This window comes from Chiloscyllium plagiosum, unplaced genomic scaffold (assembly GCF_037043375.1).
Source record: "Chiloscyllium plagiosum isolate Xiang-an unplaced genomic scaffold, Cpla_swu_hap1 HiC_scaffold_1, whole genome shotgun sequence".
Classification (NCBI taxonomy): domain Eukaryota; kingdom Metazoa; phylum Chordata; class Chondrichthyes; order Orectolobiformes; family Hemiscylliidae; genus Chiloscyllium; species Chiloscyllium plagiosum.
Genome location: NW_028270139.1, coordinates 130,262,968 through 130,287,361, shown reverse-complemented (window position 1 = coordinate 130,287,361; position 24,394 = coordinate 130,262,968). Strand labels below are relative to the sequence as shown.

General features: G+C 40.2%; 1 protein-coding gene across 3 annotated transcripts in view; it reads left to right on the top strand.

The window, feature by feature from the left end:
• me2 (malic enzyme 2, NAD(+)-dependent, mitochondrial) overlaps positions 1-24,394 on the top strand; it is a 104,601-nt gene that overhangs the window by 13,933 nt on the left and 66,274 nt on the right. For 2 of the 3 annotated variants that reach the window (XM_043720243.2, XM_043720331.2), the window contains exons 3-5: positions 951-1,084; positions 13,081-13,230; positions 17,538-17,613. In XM_043720243.2, coding sequence (XP_043576178.1) covers positions 951-1,084; positions 13,081-13,230; positions 17,538-17,613 — 360 coding nt within the window. The remainder of the gene's footprint in view (positions 1-950; positions 1,085-13,080; positions 13,231-17,537; positions 17,614-24,394) is intronic. The other variant, XM_087990664.1, reaches the window with a different exon arrangement.

The following is a 24,394-nucleotide window of genomic DNA, read 5'->3' as shown; positions in this document are numbered from 1 at the left end:
GATCTTGACCTACAACACTAATGTAGTTTCTCTCCACAGATGCTGCCAGCCTTAGTTTTTTTTCTTGTTCTTACTGTATTTAATTAACACCAATTATTAAAATTCTAATCTGCATTATGGGATTGGGGTAATAAGCTAATACCAAAGCAGAACATATTAGGAAGAGTGACCATAATGTTGTGTAAAAGTTGGGTTTTAAGGAAGAGAGGGAGATTTGCAATGTGAGGCATAGGGAAGGAATGTTAATTACTAGATATGGATGTTTGGTCCTCAGTTTTGGGGCAGTGAGGGAGAGAGCGTACTGGAGACTGCGGTTTACGTGTTGGATATCCGCTGATCCTGCAGAATCTGAATTTTACAACTCAAGACTGAAATAAGATTGTTCTTAGCCACTTCCGATAAATGTAGGGCAACCACAATTCTGTGTAAGGGAAGTGCTTGAATCGAGCCGAATGTTTGCTCATAAACTAGTCATATCTGACAAGGGTGAGGTTTGTTTAATGAATTTTGTACTTTAAAATATATTTAATCTCTCTAGTTTTAATCTAGGCATGGCAAGGGCATAATCTTAAATAATGTAAATTGTTTTTGACAAATCGGATAAGAAATGTATAGATTGGATATAATTCTTTGATTTTCTTTCTAATATTAAAGGCAAATGTATAATTGAAATAAATTACTAGAAAAGACTTTTGAAATAATACTGTAAAATGGTTCTAGCAATATTTCATCGTTTCTTAACGATTCCACTATTGAAAAGAGGTGATTTTCCTGTCCTCAATTTCCACTAAACAGCACGATTTCCACTAAAATCGTGTCAGACTTTAGGCAAAATTCATTGCATCTACCTTTGTACTTGTAATGTCAAAATGTGTGTAATACAGCTTTGAATACAGTTTATAATACATTAATTGTCAGAGCTGAAACATTTGTGAATACAATCTTTCCAGGGCATGGCATTCACGTTACAAGAACGACAGATTCTTGGCCTGCATGGACTTCTACCTCCTAAAATAGAAACACAAGAAATTCAAGCAATGCGCTTTAAACAGAACCTGAAAAAAATTAGTGATCCCCTAACGAAGTAAGAGCTATCTTATTTATTGAACATTGTTTTAGTTCTATTGTACAATGAAGTTGCTTTGATCCTTTGCATGCAAAAGTAGTCATTGGAAAACTCTACATTTTTTAATATTGACTTTACTCATTATTAGATGTCCAATTTGAGTTTAATTGTGACATAGTATATCCAACTAGGATAGTAATGCTATCTTGCCTGTTTAGAAATATGTTTGAAACCAGCCGCTGGCATGCTGAAGATTTATGCATTGCTTTTGAATACTGAGAAAGTTGTCAGCAGTTCTTTCAGTTGTGAAGTGGTAGTATAGTTTTAAAAATTAATTGCTGGCTGTAAGCAGCTGTTTTTATGTGGTAACTTCTGTCAGAAATACTTCTATTAATATAACAATCCACTGAGGAAACGTGGATTTTTTTAGTAGCCACTTTGCAGTTCAAACAAATTGAAAAGAGAGAAATTTTGAGGGAAATAAACAATTGTGCGGATTTCTAAAAGTAAAATCTGACTTTTTGTTTGAATTTGCAATTTGTGGATCAGCAAATCAATTGCACATACAATGTTTGTATGTTCCAGTATCTTGTTGTTTCAAACATATAGCTGGAAACAAATATGTAATATAGATTTATTGTGCCACAGTTGTGGGTATGTTCACTGAGCTGGGAAGTTGATTTGCAGACGTTTTATCCCCTGTCTGTGACATCTTCAGTGCTTTTGAGCCTCCTCTGAAGCACTGCTGAGTACTGGAATTTATTTAGTTCTATTTCTGCTGCTTCCAGTTGTTTGTTGTAGTGGACGCTTCATTGGGTCTGAGTCCATGTGCTTGTTGGAGGAGTCTGTTGCTGAGTGGCATGCTTATAGAAATTCTCTGGCTGTCCTATGCTTAGCTTGTCCCATGATTGTTGAATTTGTGGTCCTAGTCACCTGTGTGCATGGCTACTTGGGACAGCTGGTCATGGTGTTTGGTGGCTAGTTGGTGTTCATGGATGTGGATTGCTAGTTGTCTGCCTGTTTGCTCTATAAAGTGTTTCATGCAGTCTTTGTGTTAGTCTTGCACGTGATTGGTATAGAGTCTTTTGTCTGAGCATGGATGTAGATTTATGGGCTGTCACACTTCCCAGTGGTTAGAGAAGCCTAGCTGTTAGTTCTGAGGCTTTTATGTTAGGTACTGGAGTGAATTAGGTCGTGGCATGTCATTGTCACGTTGTTTGTCTGTTCGACATCTATGGATGAGCAAAGAACAAGAACAAAGAAAATTACAGCACCGGAACAGGCTCTTCGGCCCTCCAAGCCTGCGCCAATCCAGATCCTCTATCAAAACTTGTCACCGATTTTCTAAGGATCTATATCCCTCTGCTCCCTGCCCATTCGTGTATCTGTCTAGATACATCTTAAATAGCGCTATCGTGCCTGCCTCTACCACCTCCACTGGCACTGCATTCAGGTACCTACCACCCTCTGCGTAAAGAACTTTTCACACATATCTCCCCTCATCTTTTCTCTTCTCACTTTGAAATAGTGACCCCAAGTAATTGATTCCCCAATCTAGGGAGAAAAGCTTCTTGCTATCTACCTTGTCTATAGCTTTCATGATTCTGTAGACCTCAATCAAGTCCCCCCTCAATCTCCAATTTTCTAATGAAGTTAATCCTAATCTACTTAACCTCTCTTCATAACTAGCACCCTCCATACCAGGCAACATCCTGGTGAACCTCCTCTGCACCCTCTTCAAAGCATCCACATCCTTTTGGTAATGTAGCGACCAGAACTTTGCGCAATATTCCAAGTGTGGCTGAACCAAGGTCTTATACAACTGCAACATGACCTGCCAACTATTGTACTCCATATCCCGTTCGATGTGGAAAGCATGCCGTATACCTTCTTGACCAGTTTATTGACCTGCGTTGCCACCTTCAGGGTACGATAGACCTGAACACCCAGATCTCTCCATACATGAATTTATCCCAGGGTGTTTCCATTTACCATATAGTTCCCTCTTGAATTGGATCTTCCAAAATTTGCCTGGATTGAACTCCGTCTGCCATTTCTCCACCCCACTCTCCAATCTATCTATATTCTGCTGTATTTTTCTGACAGTCCCCTTCACTATCTACTACTCCACCAATCTTGGTGTCATCTGCAAACTTGCTAATCAGAATACCTATACCTTCCTCCAAATCATTTATGTATATCACAAGCAACAGTTGTCCCAACACAGATCCCCATGGAATACCACTGGTCAGAGCTGTCGATTTTGAGAAATTCCCTTCAAGTACTATTCTATGTCCCCTGTTTCCCAGCCAGTTCTTTATCCATCTAGCTAGCATATCCTGGACCCATGCGACTTTACTTTCTCTATCAACCTACCATTGGGAACCTTATCAAATGCCGTACTGAAGTCCATGTATATGACATCTACATCCCTTCCCTCAATCAACTTTGTTACTTGCTCAAAGAATTCTATTAAATTGAAAATCACACACCAGGTTATAGTCCAACAGGTTTAATTGGAAGCACTAGCGCCACTCCTTCATCAGGTGGATGTGGAGGACACAATTGTAAGACACAGAATTTATAACAAAAGTTTACAGTGTGATGTAACTGAAATTATACATTGAAAAATACCTTGATTGTTTGTTGAGTCTCATATTTTTTTTAGATTAGATTACATTACAGTGTGGAAACAGGCCGTCCGGCCCAACAAGTCCACACTGACCCGCTGAAGCGCAACCCACCCATACCCCTACCCCTACATTTACATTTACCCCTTACCTAACACTACAGGCAATTTAGTATGGCCAATTCATCTGACCTGCACATTTTTGGACTGTGGGAGGAAACCGGAGCACCCGGAGGAAACCCATGCAGACACAGGGAGAACGTGCAAACTCCACACAGTCAGTCGCCTGAGGCGGGAATTGAACCCGGGTCTCTGGTGCTGTGAGGCAGCAGTGCTAACCACTGTGCCACCGTGCCACCCACATCTGTTAGAATGACCATGATAGTTTCACTTCTTTCTCATGTAAATCACAAAACCTTTTTTAAAAGTTAGGTTCTCAGGTTAACTGTAACAATTTATCAGCCAGATAAGATGTTGAAGGTGTTAGCCCCCTGTGTTCCCTGTCTGTGCCATAATGATAAGCCCATTTTCTTCCAAACAGGAATGGATCCTATTCCTCAGTATCTTCCCTACCACTGACGTCAGGCTCATAGGTCTTAGAGTCATAGAGATGTACAGCATGGAAACAGACCCTTCGGTCCAACCCGTCCATGCCGACCAGATATCCCAATACTATCTAGTCCTACCTGCCAGCACCCGGCCCATATCCCTCCAAACCCTTCCTATTCATATACCCATCCAAATGCCTCTTAAATGTTGCAATTGTACCAGCCTCCAACACATCCTCTGGCAGCCCATTCCACACACGTACCATCCTCTGCATGAAAAAGTTACCCCTTAGGTCCTTTTATATCTTTCCCCTCTCCCCCTAAACCTATGCCCTCTTGTTCTGGACTCCCTGACTCCAGGGAAAAGACTTTGTCTGTTTACCCTATCCATGCCCCTCATAATTTTGTAAACCTCTATAAGGTCACCCCTCAGCCTCCAATGCTCCAGGGAAAACAGCCCCAGCCTGTTCAGCCTCTCCCTGTAGCTCAGATCCTCCAACTCTGGCAACATCCTTGTAAATCATTTCATGAACCCTTTCAAGTTTCACAACATTTGTCCGATAGGAAGGAGACCAGAATTGCACACAATATTCCAACAGTGGCCTAACCAATGTCCTGTACAGCCACAGCATGACGTTCAAACTCCTGTACTCAATACTCTGATCAATAAAAGAAAGCCGCCTTAACTATTCTATCGACCTGCAACTCCACTTTCAAGGAGCTATGAACCTGCACTCCAAGGTCTCTTTGTTCAGCAATACTCCCTAGGATCTGACCATTGAGTGTATAAGCCCTGCTGAGATTTGCTTCCCAAAATGCAGCACTTCACATTTATCTGAATTAAACTCCATCTGCCACTTCCCGGCCCATTGACCCATCTGATCAAGATCCTGTTGTAATCTGAGGTAACTCTCTTTGCTGTCCACTGCACCTCCAATTTTGGTGTCATCTGCAAACTTACTAACTGTACCTCTTATGCTCGCATCCAAATCATTTATGTAAATGACAAAGTAGAGGACCCAGCAGCAATCCTTGTGGCACTCCACTGGTCACAGGCCTCCAGTCTGAAAAACAACCCTCCACCACTGTCCTCTATCTTCTACCTTTTTGAGCCAGTTCTGTAACCACATGGCTCGTTCTCCCTTCATTCCATGAGATCTAACCTTGCTAACCAGTCTACCACGGGGAACCTTGTCGAACCCTTACTGAAGTCCATGTAGATCAAATTTACCCCTCGGCCCTCATCAATCCTCTTTGACTACTTTATTGACTCAATTAAACTCAATCAAGTTGGTGAGACATGAGTTCCCATACACAAACCAGTGTTGACTATTCCTAATCAGTCCTTGCCTTTGTAAATACATGTACATCCTTTCCCTCCGAATTCCCTCAACAACCTGCCCACCACCGATGTCAGGCTCACTGGTCTATAGTTCCCTGGCATGTCTTTACTGCCCTTCTTAAACAGTGGCACCATGTTAGCCAACCTCCTGTCTTCTGGCACATCACCTGTGACTATCGATGATACAAGTATCTCAGCAAGAGGCCCAGCAATCACTTCTTCTCTAGCTTCCCAAAGAGTTCTAGGGTACACCTGATCATGTTCTGGGGATTTATCCACCTTTGTGTTTCAAGACATTCCGCACTTCCTCCTCTGTAACATGGACATTTTGCACAGTGTCACCTTCTATTTCCCTACAGACTATATCTTCCATATCCTTTTCCACAGTAAATACTGATGCAAAATATTTGGTTAGTATCTCCCCCTTTTCTGCGGCTCCACACAAAGGCTGCCTTGCTGATCTTTGAGGGGCCCTATTCTCTCCCTAGTTACCCTTTTGTCCTTAATGTATTTGTAAAAACCCTTTGGATTCTCCTTAACTCTATTTGCCAAAGCTATTTCGTGTCCCCTTTTTGCCCTCCTGATTTCCCTCTTGAGTATACTCCTACTTTATACTCTTCTAAGGATTCAATCGATCTATCCTGTCTATACCTTTCGTATGCTTTCTTTTTTCTTAACCAAATCCTCACTTTCTTTAGTTATCTAACATTCCCTATACCTACCAGCTTTTTCTTTCACCCCAACACGAATATACTTTCTCTGGATTCTCATTATCTCATTTCTAAAGGCTTCCATTTTCCAGCCATCCCTTTACCTGCGAACATCTGCCCCCAATCAGCTTTTGAAAGTTCTTGCCTAATACCGTCAAAATTAGCCTTTGTCCAATTTAGAACTTCAACTTTTAGATCTGGTCTATCCTTATCCATCACTATTTTAAATCTCATGGGACTATGGTCGCTGGCCACAAAGTGCTCCCCCACTGACACCTCAGTCACCTGCCCTGACTTATTTCCCAAGAGTAGGTCAAGTTTTGCACCTTCTCTAGTAGGTACGTCCACATACTGAATCAGAAAATTGTCTTATATGCACTTAAGAAATTATCAACTCCATCTAAACCCTTAACACTATGGCAGTCCCAGTCTATGTCAGAAAGTTAAAATCCCCTACCATAACCACCCTATTATTCTTACAGATAGCTGAGTTCTCCTTACAAGTTTGTTTCTCAATTTCCCTCTGACTATCACGGGGTCTATAGTCCATCCCAAAAGGTGATCATCCCTTTCTTATTTCTCAGTTCCATCCAAATAACTTCTCTGGATGTATTTCCAGGAATATCCTCCCTCAGCACAGCTATGATGCTATCCCTTATCAAAAATGCCACTCCCCCTCCCCTCTCGCCTCCCTTTCTATCCTTCCTATAGCATTTGTATCCTGGAACATTAAGCTGCCCATCCTTGAGCCATGTTTCTGTAATTGCTATGATATCTCAGTCCCATGTTCCTAACCATGCCCTGAGTTCATCTGCCTTCCCTATTAGGCCCCTTGCATTGAAATAAATGCAGTTTTAATTTATTAGTCCTACCTTTTCCCTGCCTGCCCTGACTGTTTGTTTGACTCGTTTCTGTTCTCAACTGTACCAGTCTCAGATTGATCTCTTTCCTCACTATCTCCCTGGGTCCCCCCCCCCCACCACCTAACTAGTTTAAATCCTCCCGAGCAACTCTAGCAAATCTCCCTGCCTGTATGTTAGTCCCCTTCCAATTTAGATGCAATCCATCCTGGACAGGCCACTTCTATCCCAAAAGAGATTTCCAATGGTCCAAAAATCCCCATACACCAGCTCCTCAGCCATGCATTCATCTGCTCTATCCTCCTATTGCTGCCCTCACGTGCTTGTAGCACCAGGAGTAATCCAGATATTTTTACTCTCTAGGACCTCCTTTTTAAATTCCTGCCTAACTCTCTCTAATCTCCCTTCAGAATCTCAACCTTTTCCCTTCCTATGTGGTTGGTTTCCATGTGGGCAATGACCTCTTGCTGGCCACTCTCCCCCTTGAGAACGTTCTGCATCCTCTCTGAGATATGTTTGATCCTGGCACCAGGGAAGCAACGCACCATTCTGATTTTTCACTGCTGGCCACAGAAATATTTGTCTGTACCTCGGACTAGAGAGTCCCCTAACACAATTGATCTCCTGGAGCTCGACATACCCCTCATTGCATTAGAGCCAGTCTCTATACCAGAAACCTGGCTGTTCGTGCTACGTTCCCCTGAGAATCCATCACCCCTTACGTTTTCCAAAACAGCATACTTGTTTGAAATGGGTATCGCCACAAAAGGCTCCTGCACTAAGTGCCTACGTCTCTTACCTTTCCTGGAGTTAACCCATCTATGTGACTGTATCTGAGACTTTCCCCCCTTCCTATAACTGCCATCCGTCACATACTGTTGTTGTTGCAAATTCCTCATTGCTTCTGTCTTTCCAACCAATCCATTCGATCTGATAAGATTCGCAACCAACAGCATTTATTGCAGTAACCCTTAAACTCTCTTTAAACTCCCATATCTGACAAGAAGCGCAAATCACTCTACTAAAAGCTATTTTTATTCCTTCACCGTCTACAGAAAATAACACAGTCTTATTCCTCTACAAAACACTGCCCCAGGTTAAATTAATAGTTACAGCTTATATTTTAAGTTTAACTAAGACATATCTCAAAAAACATATAATCAAGAAAGTACCCACTCTACTCACTACTGCAGACCTTCTGTGGGTCCCACTTAAAAACACGCACTTATCTGATTCTGTGCTGTGAACTTCACCCAAACAGTTTCTCCAAGATCGGTTGTGAACTTCGCTCTGTTAATTTTCCCAGACACACTCGGATGTCCAGTGATACATGAATTCCAACAGCAAAGGCAGTAACTGTGCAGGTTCACTGCTGTCAGTTTCATTCTGTCTCACTGACCTCCCCATGTACTTCCTTTGTCTGTTCTTCTCCCTCTTAAAAGTGCTGCTGTTCTGACATTTTTTTCCAAAGTTTCAAAACAATGCAATAGCATATAAAACAATAATTGCACTCCTGGAATTCAAGGTCTATAATTACCTGGATTATCTCTGCTACCCTTAAACAAGGGAACAACATTAGCAATTCTCCAGTCCTCTGGGACCTCACCCATGTTCAGGGGTGCTGCAAATATATGTTAAGGTTCCAGCTATTTCTTTTGTTCTCCTCAATAACCTTTGTTTGATCCCATCCGAACCTGGGGACTCGGCCACCTTAATGCCTTTTTGCTTGTCCAACACTTGAGCTTGACCTTGAGTAATCAAACATCTATCCCTAACCTCAACATCTGTCATATCCCTCTCCTCGGTGAATAAAGATGCAAAGTACTCGTTAAGAATCTCACTCCACACATATCTTTCCTGCTTTGGGATTTTCCTTAACCCTGTTTGCTAAAGATATTTCATGACTTCTTTTAGCCCTTTTAATTCCTCGTTTCAGATTTGGCCCTACATTCCCAATATTCTTCCAAAGCTTTTTCTGTCTTCAGTCACCTAGACCTTATGTACGCATCCTTTTTCTTGCCATTTATAGCCCTCATTTTCACAAGAACATGTGTCTCCTGGACTCTAATCAACCTATCTTTAAAAGCCTTCCACATATCCCTTCAACAGCTGCTCCCAATCTACATTCCCCAGCACCTGCTGAATTTTGGTATAGTTGGCTTTCCCCCAGTTTAGCACTCTTCCTTTAGGACCACTCTCGTCTTTGCCCATGACCATTCTAAAACTTACGGAATTGTGATCACTATCCCCAAAGTAATCCCCTATTGAAACTTTGACCACCAGGCCAACATTTCCCATTTCCCAACACCAGATCCAGTATGGCATCTTCCCTAGAAGGACTATTTACATACTGCTTTCAAAAACCCTCCTGAATGCTTCTTACAAATTCTGCTCCATTTAGGCTTCTAACACTAAGTGAATCCCAGTCAATGTTGGGAAAATTAAATTCTCCTATCACCCACCACCCTGTTGCTCCTACATCTTTCCATCATCTGTTTAATATTTGTTCTTCTATCTCACATTTGCTGTTGGGAGGCCTGTACTACAGCCCCAACATTGTTACCACACCCTTCTTATTTCTGAGCTGTTCCCACATTGCCTCACTGCTCAAGTCCTCTATAGTGCCTTCCTTCAGCACAACTGTCATAATGCAATTCCTCCACCCCTTTTACCTCGCTCTCTCGCTCTCTCGCTCTCCTGCCTAAAGTATCAATATCTGGGATATTTAGTTGCCAATCTTGCCCTTCCCTCAACCAAGTCTCAGTAATAGCAATAACATCATACTCCCCCAGTACTGATCCAAGCCCTAAGTTCTTACCTACATTTTTCGCATTTAAAACTAATGCACCTCAGACCACTAGTCTCTTTTCGTTGATCATCTGCTCCCTGCCTACTCTTTTACCCATAGTCACGCTGAAGTTGCAGCGATATCCATAATACTGTCTTTCTTCCCTTCATTGGTTGGGAGTGCTGCATGTGTTTGTAGCCCTTTTTAACAGGGTCCTGACGCAGTTTCTCTTGTGTGTTTGGGTGGTTGTTGTAATACAGGTCCTGAATTATAATGGCACCCAACTTCCTGCTCCTCGGATGCTGCCTGACCCGCTGTGTTTTTCCAGCACCACATTCTTGACTCCCTATAACAGCAAACACCCAAACATACATGAGAAGCTCCATTAGGACCCTGGTCAAAAGGGGCACAACGTCTGCCGACCTACAAAGGGAAGATGAGCACCTCGACAGAGTATTTGCCAAGAACTCATCTGCAGATGCTTAACATAGAGACAACATGATGAGGAGAAGCAACGACCTGACTCACTAGCCATGTTTCCTTACATAAATGCGTCCAGAACTGACCGCCAGACTTCTCTGACCACTGGGATTCATGACAGCCCATAAACCGAAGCCATGTTCAGACAACAACTCACCAGGACAAAAGACCCTATACCCATAATTTACAGGATTCCATGCAAAGACTGCACAAAACTCTATATAGAGCAAACAGGCAGAACTACTAGCAATCCGTGTCCATGAACACCATCTCGCCACTAAACACCACGACCAGCTTTTCCAGTAGCCCTATGCATAGATGACAAGGACCACAAATCCACAAGGACCCAACAAACAACTGGAACCAGCAACCAGAAGCAGCAGAAACAGAACAAAATAAATTCCAGAAGAGACAGTACAGCAGCACCACACAGGAGGCTCCAAAGCACTGAAGATGTCCCATAGACAGGAGACGAAACATCTGCAAATCAACTTGCCAGCTCAGTGAACATACCCATAACCATGACAACCGGCACCTGAGCTACAAATCTTTACACAAACCTTGATTTATTATGCCTTTTGACACAGTTCTTAAGCTTGTTTTCCCAATTTTTAAAAAAAAAGTCATTAAACTTGAAACATCAACTCGGTTTCTCTTTCCACAGAAGCTGCTAGACCTAGTAATTTTCCCTAGCATTTTCTATTTTTATTTCAGATCTGCAGCATTTTGCAGTGATTTACATTTATGCAAGCTTGTTTCCCCATTTTCTACTCCATGCATTAAAGCTCATGATTTTGAATTCAGTCGAGTCTGGCTAATGTTATCAACATTTAAAAGGGCTTCATTTAAAATCTTTTTCCTTCAAAAAAAATAATACAATCAATTCCTATGATATAAACACTTCTGCTCCGATGTTTTTAAGCCAGTATTGTTCATAATGTACTCCTCTGATCTGGCCTGACCCACTTTTAGACTTTATCCCTCACCTTTTTAAGTATACATTTTCTGAGCTGTAGGGCGCTGCAAGTATGTGTTGACAACAGCATGCTGATGACAATGGGACATTTGGGATCTTGGTGAATCACAGAATCAACTTTAATCAATGGTGTTTAAAGATAGAATCCAGAACACTAGAGAAGCAGATTGGGTAAATGTGATTTAAAGCAAGTAGTGAATGGAGAAGGAACAAAATATTGTATTGAAAGGGAGAAGACAATACAAAGTTAGAGATTTTAAAAATCTGCAAACTGAAGGAATGAAATTACACAATTTGAATGTTTGCCTTTTTAGCACCGCAGGAATGTAAATTTTGCAGTTAAAAAGATAATGTTGTTAAGTATTCCCCTTGACATTCTAGGATAAGTTTCATTGATTGTTAATATGTAATGTGAACTTAAGATGATATTTCCACTTAGACTTTTTTTTTTGTTTGGCACCTTTTGAAGGAGTTCTTTTTCATTTTTGCAATTTAATAACAAGCTGGAAACTACTTCTTGCTATTCGAGCCTTGGACGACCGTCTGTGTGGAGTTTCACATTCTCCCTGTCTCCATAGGTTTCCTCTGGGTGCTCCGGTTTCCTCCCACAATCCAAAGATGTGCTGGTTAAGTGAATTTGCCATGCTAAGTTGCCCATAGTGTTCAGGGATATATAGGCTAGGTGCATTAGGCAGGGGAAATGTAGAGTAATAGTGTCGGGGAATGGTTCTGGGTGAGATACTCTTTGGAGGGTCAGTGTGGACTTGTTGGCCCAAATGGCTTGTCCCCACACTGTATGGATTCTATGAAGTGTAAAATCTGAACAATACAAAAATATCCAAATTCTAGCTACATAATTCAAATGTCTTTTGAGCCTGCTTTATAGTATTTCAAAAATTTCAGGTTTTACTGTGTTACCTAAATCAAAACCATTGCAATCCTTGTAGTGAAGATACTTCTACAGTGCTGGAGATAGGAAGTTCCAGTATTTTGACCCAACGATGATGATTGAAAATTTTAATTCATCCGAAACAAATGTTGATATTTTTATTATAACCTGGCACTCAACTTAAAAACATAAATTATGACTGGTACCGTTGCTGCAACATCTATGATGCACCGGTAATTTATAGTTGGGCAAAAATCCTTAATTTTAAGCAAGTTGCAAGGTAGTTTCTATTTGGGTGTTGGTATATGTACTTTAGAATGGTGTTGCAATTCCTCACCTTTCACTTTAAACGCAGATACCAAGTTGTGCGTGTGGCCTTATTTCAAGTGTTGGTGAATCGGGTACAATCTAAGATGAACTGTTCTGTTTCACACAAATGTCTTTGATAGTAAAAACTTAACTCTGCAGCAAAATATGGGGGAAAGAGGGGAAGCAGAGTTCTGTGGTGGCTAGAAATCTGATACAAATAGACTCTTGGCAAAACGCAGCAATATGAAGAAGTCATATTGCACTCCATGTTAAATCTGTTAATCTCTCCACAGATGCTGTTAGACCAAATATAGTAAAGAGTTGATTTTTGGGAGCAATGGAAAGGAAAGATGAAGCATGTTAAACTTGCCTGTTTTTAAAAAAAAACCTCAATTATTCTAAAGCCTATAAAATGCTAAAGGAAAATATCTTTGCATGAATATCTTGCAGAACTTTGCTGTCATTGCTTTTCTTCTCTTGTAGGTATGTGTATGTGATGGGAATACAGGAAAGGAATGAAAAACTATTCTATAGGGTTCTGCTTGACAACATTGAAGAGTTGTTACCAATTGTTTATACCCCAACAGTAGGCTTAGCCTGTTTACAGTATGGACACATCTTTAGAAGGCCAAAGTAAGTCAAAATCTCACACCCAGCTATTCAACATTGTATAGAGTTTTGTTTTCTGACTTACTTTATCCTTGCATTCAAATATAATCGTCAAGGCTGAAGCCTATTAGCATATAATTTCATCATTGTTAGAGCATTGCTTGTTTACAGTAATTGCAACCGTTTAATTGCAACCAAAGCTTTTGCCATCTTAAAATAACGTACTGTCTGAAATGATATTATGCACACTTGCCCTTTTTGGTAATGGGCTGGCCTGGACAGCCTACAACTTTTTTAGCTGTGTTTTTTTAGCTTGAGTGCAAGCAATGTGTTGGTAGAATTTTTCTGATATGAGAAACCCTGGGGAAGACTTGAGTTTTGTAAGCTGAATTGCTCAGAAAAGAAGTGAAACAGAAAATCTAGCCTTTTAAACCATTTACTGATGTTTTTGGTGTCAGATAGGAAGTACAACCTGCTGAATTGTTTAAAATTTTAAACTTTTTAAGGAAATGACTAAGCATCTTCAAGTGCTGTGGTCTGATTGAAATGTTATGCACATCTTTTTTTTTTAAAGGGCCTTTAAGCTTGAAAACATATGTCAGTAGAAATAAATGGAAATGTTTTTTTTAAGCAGCCAAGTCTTTTCGTGTTCTATTACCTGATTTTTGCTGAATGCTTCTTTCAAGTGGTAAATCGGAATGTTTCATGGAAGGTTTCTGTCTGAGCTTCAAGTAATCTCATACAAATTCTCTGCTCAACTCATCATATGTGCACTATGCGTTTTATGATGCTGCGCTTGTGCAATCTTGCATTCAACGGCATTGGAAGTACTTGGCACTGCTGCCACTTCCAAGTGCTTATGCCTGTAACATCAATTCTCCTGCACCTCGAATGCTGCCTGATATGTTGTACTTTTCCAGCGCTACACTTTTTGACTCTGATCTCCAGCATCTGCAGTCCTCACTTTCCCTTATATTTTAAAGCCAACTGTGCAGCAGCTCACCTCTGTCAGATACAAATATTGTTTCACAACACATGGGAGTTGTACAGTATGGGAGGGAAACATGGAGAAGTTGATTTGAAGAGCACAAGTGGAAATAGAAGCTCAGTTTTTCAAAAATATTATGATTTTACATTATCACTGATTTGTAACCGAGTTGTAAGAGTCAAGCTGCATAGACCACCATACCAGGTTAGAACTCTGTCCAAGGGAGTGCTTTTTTTGCTGATGCCCAGTCTAATACAACAGCTTGTCAATTTTTCATTGGCACATCACATGTTGGTACGCCCACAAACAGCTTAAAAATGTTGATCTTTATTGAGTGATGGGAAGAGCAATGCAAAAAAAAGCTAGGAATAAACAGGGGCTGCTTGCCTTTCAACCAACAGCAAATCTATAGTAACCAAATTATCATGTCACCTAATGCACATCTATTGGAAGCTGGTGTGAATTAAGTCCTGTATCTGGTCCACTATGCTCTGTCATGCAGAAGATTGTTTCTTGTGATTAACATCCTAATCATTTTAGGAAGACTGCTACTACTCTCCCAGCACTTCAGCATCCACCACATCCTCTCTGGCTTCAGTTGTGCAGTGTACATCATGCAACAATAATATGACGCACTTAGTCTGGAGTGTATTTTTTAATTAACAAGTTGTGATCTGGAATGTAGTATCTAAACGGGAGTGGATCTAGATTCAGTAGTAATTTTCAAACAGGACCTGGATAAATACTTTAGATAATAGTTCAAAGAATGTCAAGATAACAACATTAATTGTGAAAATAATTGGATGGAATATAGAGATGTTTTTACAGTACAGTCCATAACTAGGGGCAATTAATGTCATTAATAAATATAAAATAGTAGGAACAAACCTCTCCGTGAATGTGAAACAAACCTATTTTTGATTTCAATAACCTTTTAACATGAATCTTGCTAAGAACATGAAGGAGAAGGATACTTTGAAGCGGTAAGATAGAGTACAGAGGGGATTTATGTGGACACTAGCAACCTGGCCTGTTTCTTTGAGGCAAATGCCATGAAAGAATGGTATGTTTGCCTGTACCTACATTACAGGAAATCTTTGCTCAAATGTCTGGACTACATTGTAGGAAATATTTGCTCAAGATATTGGAGTGACAGAAAAATCTTAAATACTGTGAGGTGTTTTAATGTTAGAACCAGGAATGGACTGATATTTTCCTTTTCCCTGATTATTCAGGTGAACATTAAGTCAATTTTGCAAATTTTCATTATCTTTTAAATTTGCAAGTAATACCAATGGAAAGGAAAAATGACATTTTGTGATGGATGTGCTGATTCTTTGGTTGACAAATGGATTTGGATTGGCAAATGTGTTTCCATGGTAGATGTATCAGTTAATGAATGACACTTAACTATGAAGCTTTACTTGCATTTAACTCCAGTTAAGGCATTATCCTCAGAAATGGGCTAGAGGATGTCTGACACCTCGTTTAAATTAAACAGACCGTGTAAGTATGTTCGTCTCTTCCTCCTTTCTGCCTTCATTTATGAAATGTAACTTCCAGCACATGAAAATGGGTTCGACCTTCAATCGACTGACCATTGGTTGTCGGTGTAATTCTTCACATGCTCAGGATAATTTAGTAAATGTTGTTAATTGTGGGATCATATATAATAATATTATATGCCATGTTTCATGTTTTGCAAGTGCAAGCTGAGTAGGTACGGTACTGACCAGGAAGGGAAATGTGATCCATCATTGGTCAGTGTGGCTTACGTACCTGACATCACAGCAGTACTAAAAGACATGAATAATATTGCTCACTCTCATAGTAGGCTGAAGATCTTTTTGACTTAATAAGTGTCCTGTTAGCGATAACCACGATTTGTGTTGCTGCTGGATAGTAGCAATGTGAAATAACTTGATCTTTTGCTCAAACGTTTGAGGTACATTCCAGCATAATTTGTATAGACTAGGCACCTTTTTAGGACTGAAAGTGATAATCTTGGATCTGTGAATGAGGTTGTGTGATACACAATGAGAACATATCTGATAAAACCAACATTATCCCACAGGGTGAGTCTTGTGCATCTTATTGCTTCAGTAAGCCTGCATGGTGAACAAATGGCTCAGACTTTCTTTACAAGTTTGCCTATAAAGCCAATTTAGTACCACTTAAATTTGTAGGAATCCCAGTGGTGTATCCTGGTCATAAAAGTAGAGGTTTGGTATCCAGTTCTAAAGAACCCCTGGCCAATTTCTCAACAAGGATATGAAGAAATTAGCTTATTTCACTGTGCCACTTAAAAGATGAATTTGAATGCAGAATAGAACCTATTAAGATTGTAAGACAATTGTTACATATGACTGCAAATTCCAATATAGCAAACATTTCATCACCTACCAGAAATATGTAAAGAGTAGGAGATTGGGTGTAATTCCATCAAAGACATCTCTCATGGTTGCAAACAAATTTATCTGAGGAAACTGTACAAAGTGGGGATACTTTGGCAGCACCTTCAATTTGGGCATATCCAGGGAGAATAAAGTATCTCAGATGTTTGAGAAACATGTGAAACAGTTTCACACTGTTATTACACAGTAGTGTTTAGTACTATCAGGATGCTGCTGTTGAACCAAAAGACATTCTACCTATCTCTCAAATGAGTGACAATGCGATGCTAAGTAAATAGGCTGTATGGCCCAATGATTGGTCATAGCAAACAGCATTTCCTTATCATTGTTCACAGCAAACAAATTACTGAGTATGCAACTAGCTCTACTTGCAAAACTTAGAAAAGTGTTCAACTTTTTGTGGTTCTGTGATTGAACTGTATTTGTGAAATAATGGAGTGTGCAAAGAATTAGGCTGACGACTGTTTGTTAGTAAGGCTTGCAAAATGTTGCACTTCTATTTACTGGAAGCTATATATGTCAGTACATAGTGCCCTGGTCTTTGTAGGCATAACAAATATATGCACAGTGTTTCAAATAAAAAAAAAGGTAACTGCCATTTTCTAGTTCATTTCTCAGGCTAATGCCTTCGCAAATCAGTAAATTGACCTTAATTAAAATTTAAACAAAGCTTGGCAGTTAACTGTCAGCTATCATTAACTGCATTGTCCATTGTAATACTCTGCGAATCGGCGTACAATTGCCAACCAATTTAGCACTGTCCACTCACTCAATATAATTATTGTTTCCCTTTGGCATTTCTTGTAAATTGTTTTGATTGAAAAACAGGTGTCATTTTTCAGCAATATCCAAGTTTGTACTACCAAAACAACTTTGCATCTTTTCAAAAGTAATTTTTGTATGTTCATTTTTCTTTCACATTACCACAGGGGCGTGTTTATTTCCATCATGGACAAAGGTCATGTTAGATCAATTCTTGACAACTGGCCAGATACAAATGTAAAGGTAAATAATAAATAGTATATTAAAGTTGCAGATGGTAGTATGTCTGGTGCATTTAATGTTTGAACACTGCAGTAATATTTTTGCCTGATATCTCTTGGGTGTTTATTACTGGACAGAATCCAAGTTGAGAGAATTAGATATTTCCTTAAATAATAGATGAGGAACTTATATCACTTAGAGCCCTCATTTCCTTCCTAGTTCCCAGTTCTTGAGACTCCTCATGTTCAGCTTAAGAAATGAAGTGCTAACTCAGTCTAACTGATCAGGAATGTTTTGCTGATTCAAATTGTTTTGGAATTGTATAAATGAAGCCAGAAGTATGGGTCTTAGGATGGATAACATTTTTGTTTTGCCCCGCATGATGCAGTCAAATCTGTGTTCTCTGTTTGGAAGGGCTATACTTGAAAGATACACATTAGGTTGGGAGAGAGAATACAGTATTCCTTTGATGTGGACAGAGAATTGAGTCGTTGGTCAGAACAAGGAACAAGTGGCATGGTCGGAAGAAATGGGTTTGTCTTTCCTAACGTTAATCTAGAGGCATAGAAGATTGTCAGAAGTGGGAGTAGGAGTAGATTAGTTGGCTCCTTGAGCTTTCTGCATCATTTAATAAGTTTCTAGTTGATCCTTAATCTCAAACTAACTTTGACACCTAATCCTCATTTCATTTGATCCACTAAGAGCACAAAAGTCCGTCAAACTCACCGTAAATATACTTGATGACTGAACATTTATTACTCTGAATAAAGAAATAGATATTTGAAGTCCAGTGGGTGAATTCAGTAATTTTTCCTCGTCTCTGATGTCTTTTCTATTCATTCAGTTCCTCGTACCACTTTGTGCATATTTGACTATCTCACAATATAATTTCCCACCTAGCTTTGTATCATAAGTTTGAATATGTTTGATTCGATGACCCCTCGTCTAGCACTGCTGTTTCACAGCGCCAGAGACCCAGGTTCAGTTCCCGCCTCGGGCAACTACTGTCTGTGTGGAGTTTGCACATTCTCCCAGTGTCTGTGTGGGTTTCCTCCCACAGTCCAAAGATTGGCAGGTTAGGTGAATTGGCCATGCTAAATTGCCCGTAGTGTTAGATGAAGGGGTAAATGTAGGGGAATGGGTCTGGGTGGGTTGCGCTTTGGCGGGTCGGTATGGACTCGTTGGGCCGAAGGGCCTGTTTCCACACTGTAAGTAATCTAAGTAACATTTGTCTTTTGTCTGTCTTATTCATGATTAAGTTAATAGGTTTTGAAGGGCTAAATTTAAGCAGCATCGTAGTGAATTAGAAATCCTTTCTTTTGCATATAACTCAGAACAGTTTAGAACAGGAATAGACCCTTTGGCCCACCATGTCTATGCCAACCATGATGCTGATCTAAACTAACCCTATCTGTCTGCGCATGGTCCCCATCCCTCTTTTCCCTGTCTATCTAAATACCTCTAAACATCATATTTACCACCTCCCCGGCAGTGTGTTCCAGCCTCTTTTTAAAAATAACCTTGACCTATACATCTCAAACTTCTCTTCCTTACCGTAAGCCTATTCCCCCTAATATCTGAAGTACAGGAACAGAGATGTCTTGGTGCAATTGAATACAGCCTTGGTGAGAGCATGCCTGGAATATTGTGCACAGTTTCTTTTCTCTGATAAATGTTCAGGGTAAGTGTATTACAATAATACTTTTCTGCTAATAATTGTTGTGACATTGGGTATCGCAATTATAGATTCGGAGCTAGGAAGTTAGAACTTTGCATGGGCCCTTTAAAAGATAGTGTTTTTTCGATACTTGGAGGTAAAGTTTGCAGGAACAGAGAGCGCCTAAACTGAAACATTTGTATCCAAAGACCATACCATTAGCAGGCCAAGCAATTGTTTTTATCAAGACAACGGTCTTTTTAATTTTAGCCAATCAATTTAAACCAGGTGCTTAGATATCAAAAACATATTAAATTTAAATCTGATGAGTTTGACAACATGTGGCCAATCCTATGTAAGGATAATTGTTATGTCATCAAGGATATAAAGGAAAGGGGCAGTTGGACAAAGACCCCATGAATAACAGTCCTGAGCTCGAGAGAGAAATTGGCTCTCAGTCATCTATGTATTAGAGAAAACATTATCGAACAAAATGTGCAAACTCCACACAGTCGCCCGAAGTGGGAATTGAACCCGGGTCTCTGGCGCTGTGAGGCAGCAGTGCTATGACACATATATACTATTCGTGGGGAAAAGCTATAGACAGGATAATAAAGATTCCAAAGATCAAAAGTCAAGACCAGAAGATGGAGAGTTACTTTCTAAATCCATTTTTTTGTTAGCAATGGAGGATGCTGATCATTCTTTGGACCTAGATCTGGCTTGTTTTAGGATTCTTTCTCGATTTTCTATTTTTGCCCAAAAAGAGAGTGAGGGGGAAATGGGTGCATTCTGTAAGCTGCTTGCTGCTGCCATGACACAGTACAGCACAGAAACAGACCCTTCATGCCAACCCAGTATCCCAACTCAATCTAGTCCCACCTGGCAGCACCTAGTCTATATCCCTCCAAACCCTTCCTATTCATATACCCATCCAAATGCCTTTTAAATGTTGCAATTGTACTAGCCTCCACCACTTCCTCTGGCAGGTCATTCTGTACGTGTACCACCCTCTGCGTGAAAAAATTGCCCCTTAGGTCTCTTTTATATCTTTTTGCCCTCTCACCCTAAATCCATGCCCTCTAGATCTGGACTCCTCCACCCCAGGAAAAAGACTTTGCCTATTTATCCTATCCATGCCCCTCATTGTTTTACAAACCTCTATAAGGTCACCCCTGAGCCTCTGACACTCCAGGGAAAACAGCCCTAGCCTATTCAACCACTCCCTATAGCTAAAATCCTCCAACCCTGGCAACATTCTTGTAAATTTTTTCTGAACCCTTTCAAGTTTCACAGCATCTTTCTGACAGGAAGGAGACCAGAATTGCACGCAATATTCCAACAGTGGCCGAACCAAATGTCCTGTACAGCTGCAACATAACTTCCCAACTCCGATACTCAATACTCTGACGAATAAAGGAAAGCATACCAAATGCCGCCTTCACTATCCTATCTACTTGCGACTCCACTTTCAAGGAGTTATGAACTTGCACTCCAAGGTCTGTTTGTTCAGCAAACTCCCTAGGACTTTACCATTATGTGTATAAGTCCTGCTAAGATTTGCTTTCCCAAAATGCAGTACCTCCCATTTATCTGAATTAAACTCCATCTGCCACTTCTCAGCCCATTGGCCCATCAGATCAAGATCCTGTTGTAATCTGAGATAACCTCCTTCGCTGTCCACTACACCTCCAATTTTGGTGTCATCTGCAAACTGACTAACTGTACCTCTTATGCTTACATCCAAATCATTTATATAAATGACAAAAAGTAGAGCACTGATCCTTGTGGCACTCCGCTGGTCACAGACCTCCAGTCTGAAAAAACAACCCTCCACCATCACCCTCTACCTTTGAGCCAATTCTGTATCCAAATGGCTAGTTCTCCCTGCATTTTGTGAGATCTAACCTTGCTAATCAGTCTCCCATGAGGAACCTTGTTGAACGCTTTACTGAAGTCCGTATAAAACACACCTACGGGTTTACCCTCATCAATCCTCTTTGTTACTTCTTCAAAAAAAACTATCAAGTTTGAGAGACATGATTTCCCACTTACAAAGTCATGTTGGCTATCCCTAATCAGTCCTTGCATTTCCAAATAAGTGTACATCCTGTCCCTCAGGATTCCCTCCAACAACTTGCCCACAACCGATGTCAGGCTCACTGGTCAATAGCTCCCTGGCTTGTCCTTACCATCTTTCTTAAATAGTGACACCTCCAGTCTTCCAGCACCTAACCTGTGACTATCGATGATACAACTATCTCAGTAAGAGGCCCATCAATCTTTTCCCTAGCTTCCCACAGAGTTCTAGGGTACATCTGATCACGTTCTGGGGCTTTATTCACTTTTATGCGTTTCAAGACATCCAGCATTTATTCCTCTGTATTATGGGCATGTTTCAAGATGTCACATCTATTTTCCTACATTCTATATCTTCCATGTCCTTTTCCACAGCAAAATACCTGTTTACTATCTACCCCATCTCCTGCGACTCCACACAAAGGCTGCCTTGCTGATCTTGGAGGGGGGTCTGTTCTCTCCCTAGTTACCCTTTTATCCTTAATGTATTTATAAAAACCCTTTGGATTCTCCTTAACTCTATTTGCCTAAGCTATCTCATGCCCCCTTTTTGCCCTCCTGATTTCTCTCAAGTATACTCCTGCCTTTATACTCTTCTAAGGATTCACTCAATTTATCCTGTCTATACCCGACATATACTTTCTTCTTCTTCTTAAACAAAACCTCAATTTCTTTAGTCATCCAGTATTCCCTACACCTACCAGCCTTTCCTTTCACCCTGACAGGAATATACTTCTGCTTGACTCTCGTTATCTCCATTCTGAAGGCTTCCCATTTTCCAGCTGTCCCCTTTATCTGCGAGCATCTGTGCCCAATCAGCTTTTGAAAGTTCTTGCCTAATACTGTCATAATTAGCCTTCCTCCAATTTAGAACGTCAATATTTAGATCTGGTCTATCCTTTTCCATCACTATTTTAAAATGAATAGAATTATGGTCACTGGCCCCAAAGTGCTCCCCCACTGACAGCTCAGTCATCTGCCCTGCCTTATTTCCCAAGAGTAGGTAAAGTTTTGCACCTTCTGTAGTAGGTACATCCACATACTGACTCAGTAAATTTTCTTGTATACACTTCACAAATTCCTCTTCATCTAAACCTTTAACACTATGGCAGTCCCAGTCTATGTTTGGAAAGTTAAAATCCCCTACCATAACCACCCTATTATTGACTGATTTTTTTCCCCCTCCAGCACTTATTTTTTACTTCAGATCTGCAGTACTTTACTTTTATAAATTTCATTATGTATTCAGGATTATTTAGCAAATGCCATCTAACTTCAGAATTCATGTCAGCTACTGTTGAGTTTTTGCAAACCTAGACATTTATGTACTGAAATCTATGTAAAACCAATTCACTCCATCCTGTTCTTCACAGATTCTGTGATTTGTTAATGTTTTGCACATTCAGGATTATTTAGCATAATGTTATGTTAATGACTAAATTAGTGTTCAAAATCAGGCTTGCAGTATGATGCATTTGCATGCACTCAAGGTATGTATACTGTACTCGGGGCCCTGTTATTGAAAGAAAGAAATAATATATCCACAGAGCACCTGTTCCAACAAAGCGATATAGGTTATGACCATTCTCTGGTTCATTTCTCAGGGCAATGCCTTGACTAATCTGTTTGTCTGCTTTAGAGTTTTAGCAAATCTTGAAATTTGGCAGTCAGTCATGAATTGACAGCTTTTTCACCTCTTCTAATGAGTTCACTTGCTAATAAAGCAGTACTCCTCTCATACAGTAAACTTATGGTATTACTTGTGAGCAGCCCTGATGAATGCAGCACTAACAGCTTCAAGCAAATATGCCCCTCTTTATCAGTTTTCAAATTCCCTAATACCAAGTTACCACTTGTTTGCCATGTTTATTCCCAATAGGGGGAGGCATTGGCCCAGCAGTATTATTGCTAGACAATTAAACCAGAGACCCATGTAATGTCCTGGTGACCTAGGTTCAAATTTCACCATGGCAAATGGTGAAGTTTTGAATTCAAAACAAAAAAAAATCTGGAATTTAGAGTATAATGATGATGATGAAACAATTCTTGAATGTCAGAAAAATCCACCTGGTATACTGATTTCCTTTACGAAAGGAAACTGCCATCCTTGTCTCATCTGGCCTACACATGACTGCAAGCCCACAGCAATGTGGTTGACTCTTAACTTCCCTCTGGCAATTAGGAATGGGCATTAAATATGGCCTAGCCAGTTTTATAAAATAATCTTTCCTCTGTTTTCCGAGCTGCCCTTGCTTCTATATAAACCCTTACACCTCAGGAGCTTTTGCTTGTGCAACGACTTTTCATGTGGCACATTATTTAATATCTCTAAATCCAAATATTCTTCCTCCTATAGTTCCTCTCTAATAGTTTTATCCTTGTAATACATTATCAGGCATGATTTGTGTTCCATAAAACCCTATCAAGTATCTTATGATTTTCTACGTGCACTGTTACCAAACCCTTGGAAAAATGGTGATGTCTATTACTCGCAAAAAATTCTGCAATGTCAGTCTTGAGAGCTGAGCAGATGAGTATGTAGAAACTGATTCTAAATGATGCTGCTGAGGTATAGTCAGAAGTTGATGGGATGTGAGGTACGAACAAATTGGTCCTTGAGCATAGTTGGTTGCATGGGTGGCTTACAAAGTAATGCAAAGAGTTTCAAGACATGGGCGATAGAGTTGTAGGATAACTGGGGTGTATGGCGTTAGTAGACAGTGACCTTTAGAGGGATGGATAACTGAAAGGGAAAGAAAGCATCCCTGAAGGCAAGTAACTATTTCAACATCAGAAATGGAGTTGAAGGAGATGGACAGCAAAGGTTAACTTAATGAGTGCATATGAAAAGACTGAGAAGAGAGATTGTTTCCTGGCTGGGGCAGCTGTGCATGGGTGATTACAGGTTTGCTGGCTAGGGAGAAGTAACATAATGAATAGTCTGTCATTGGTAAGTATGTAAGGGGATTCACTGGTTGTGGAAATATAATAGTAAGTAGAAAGCCAAAGGTGACAACACAGATTAAGTTGTGCTTTGTATGGAATGAGTGATTCTTTTCGGAGGGC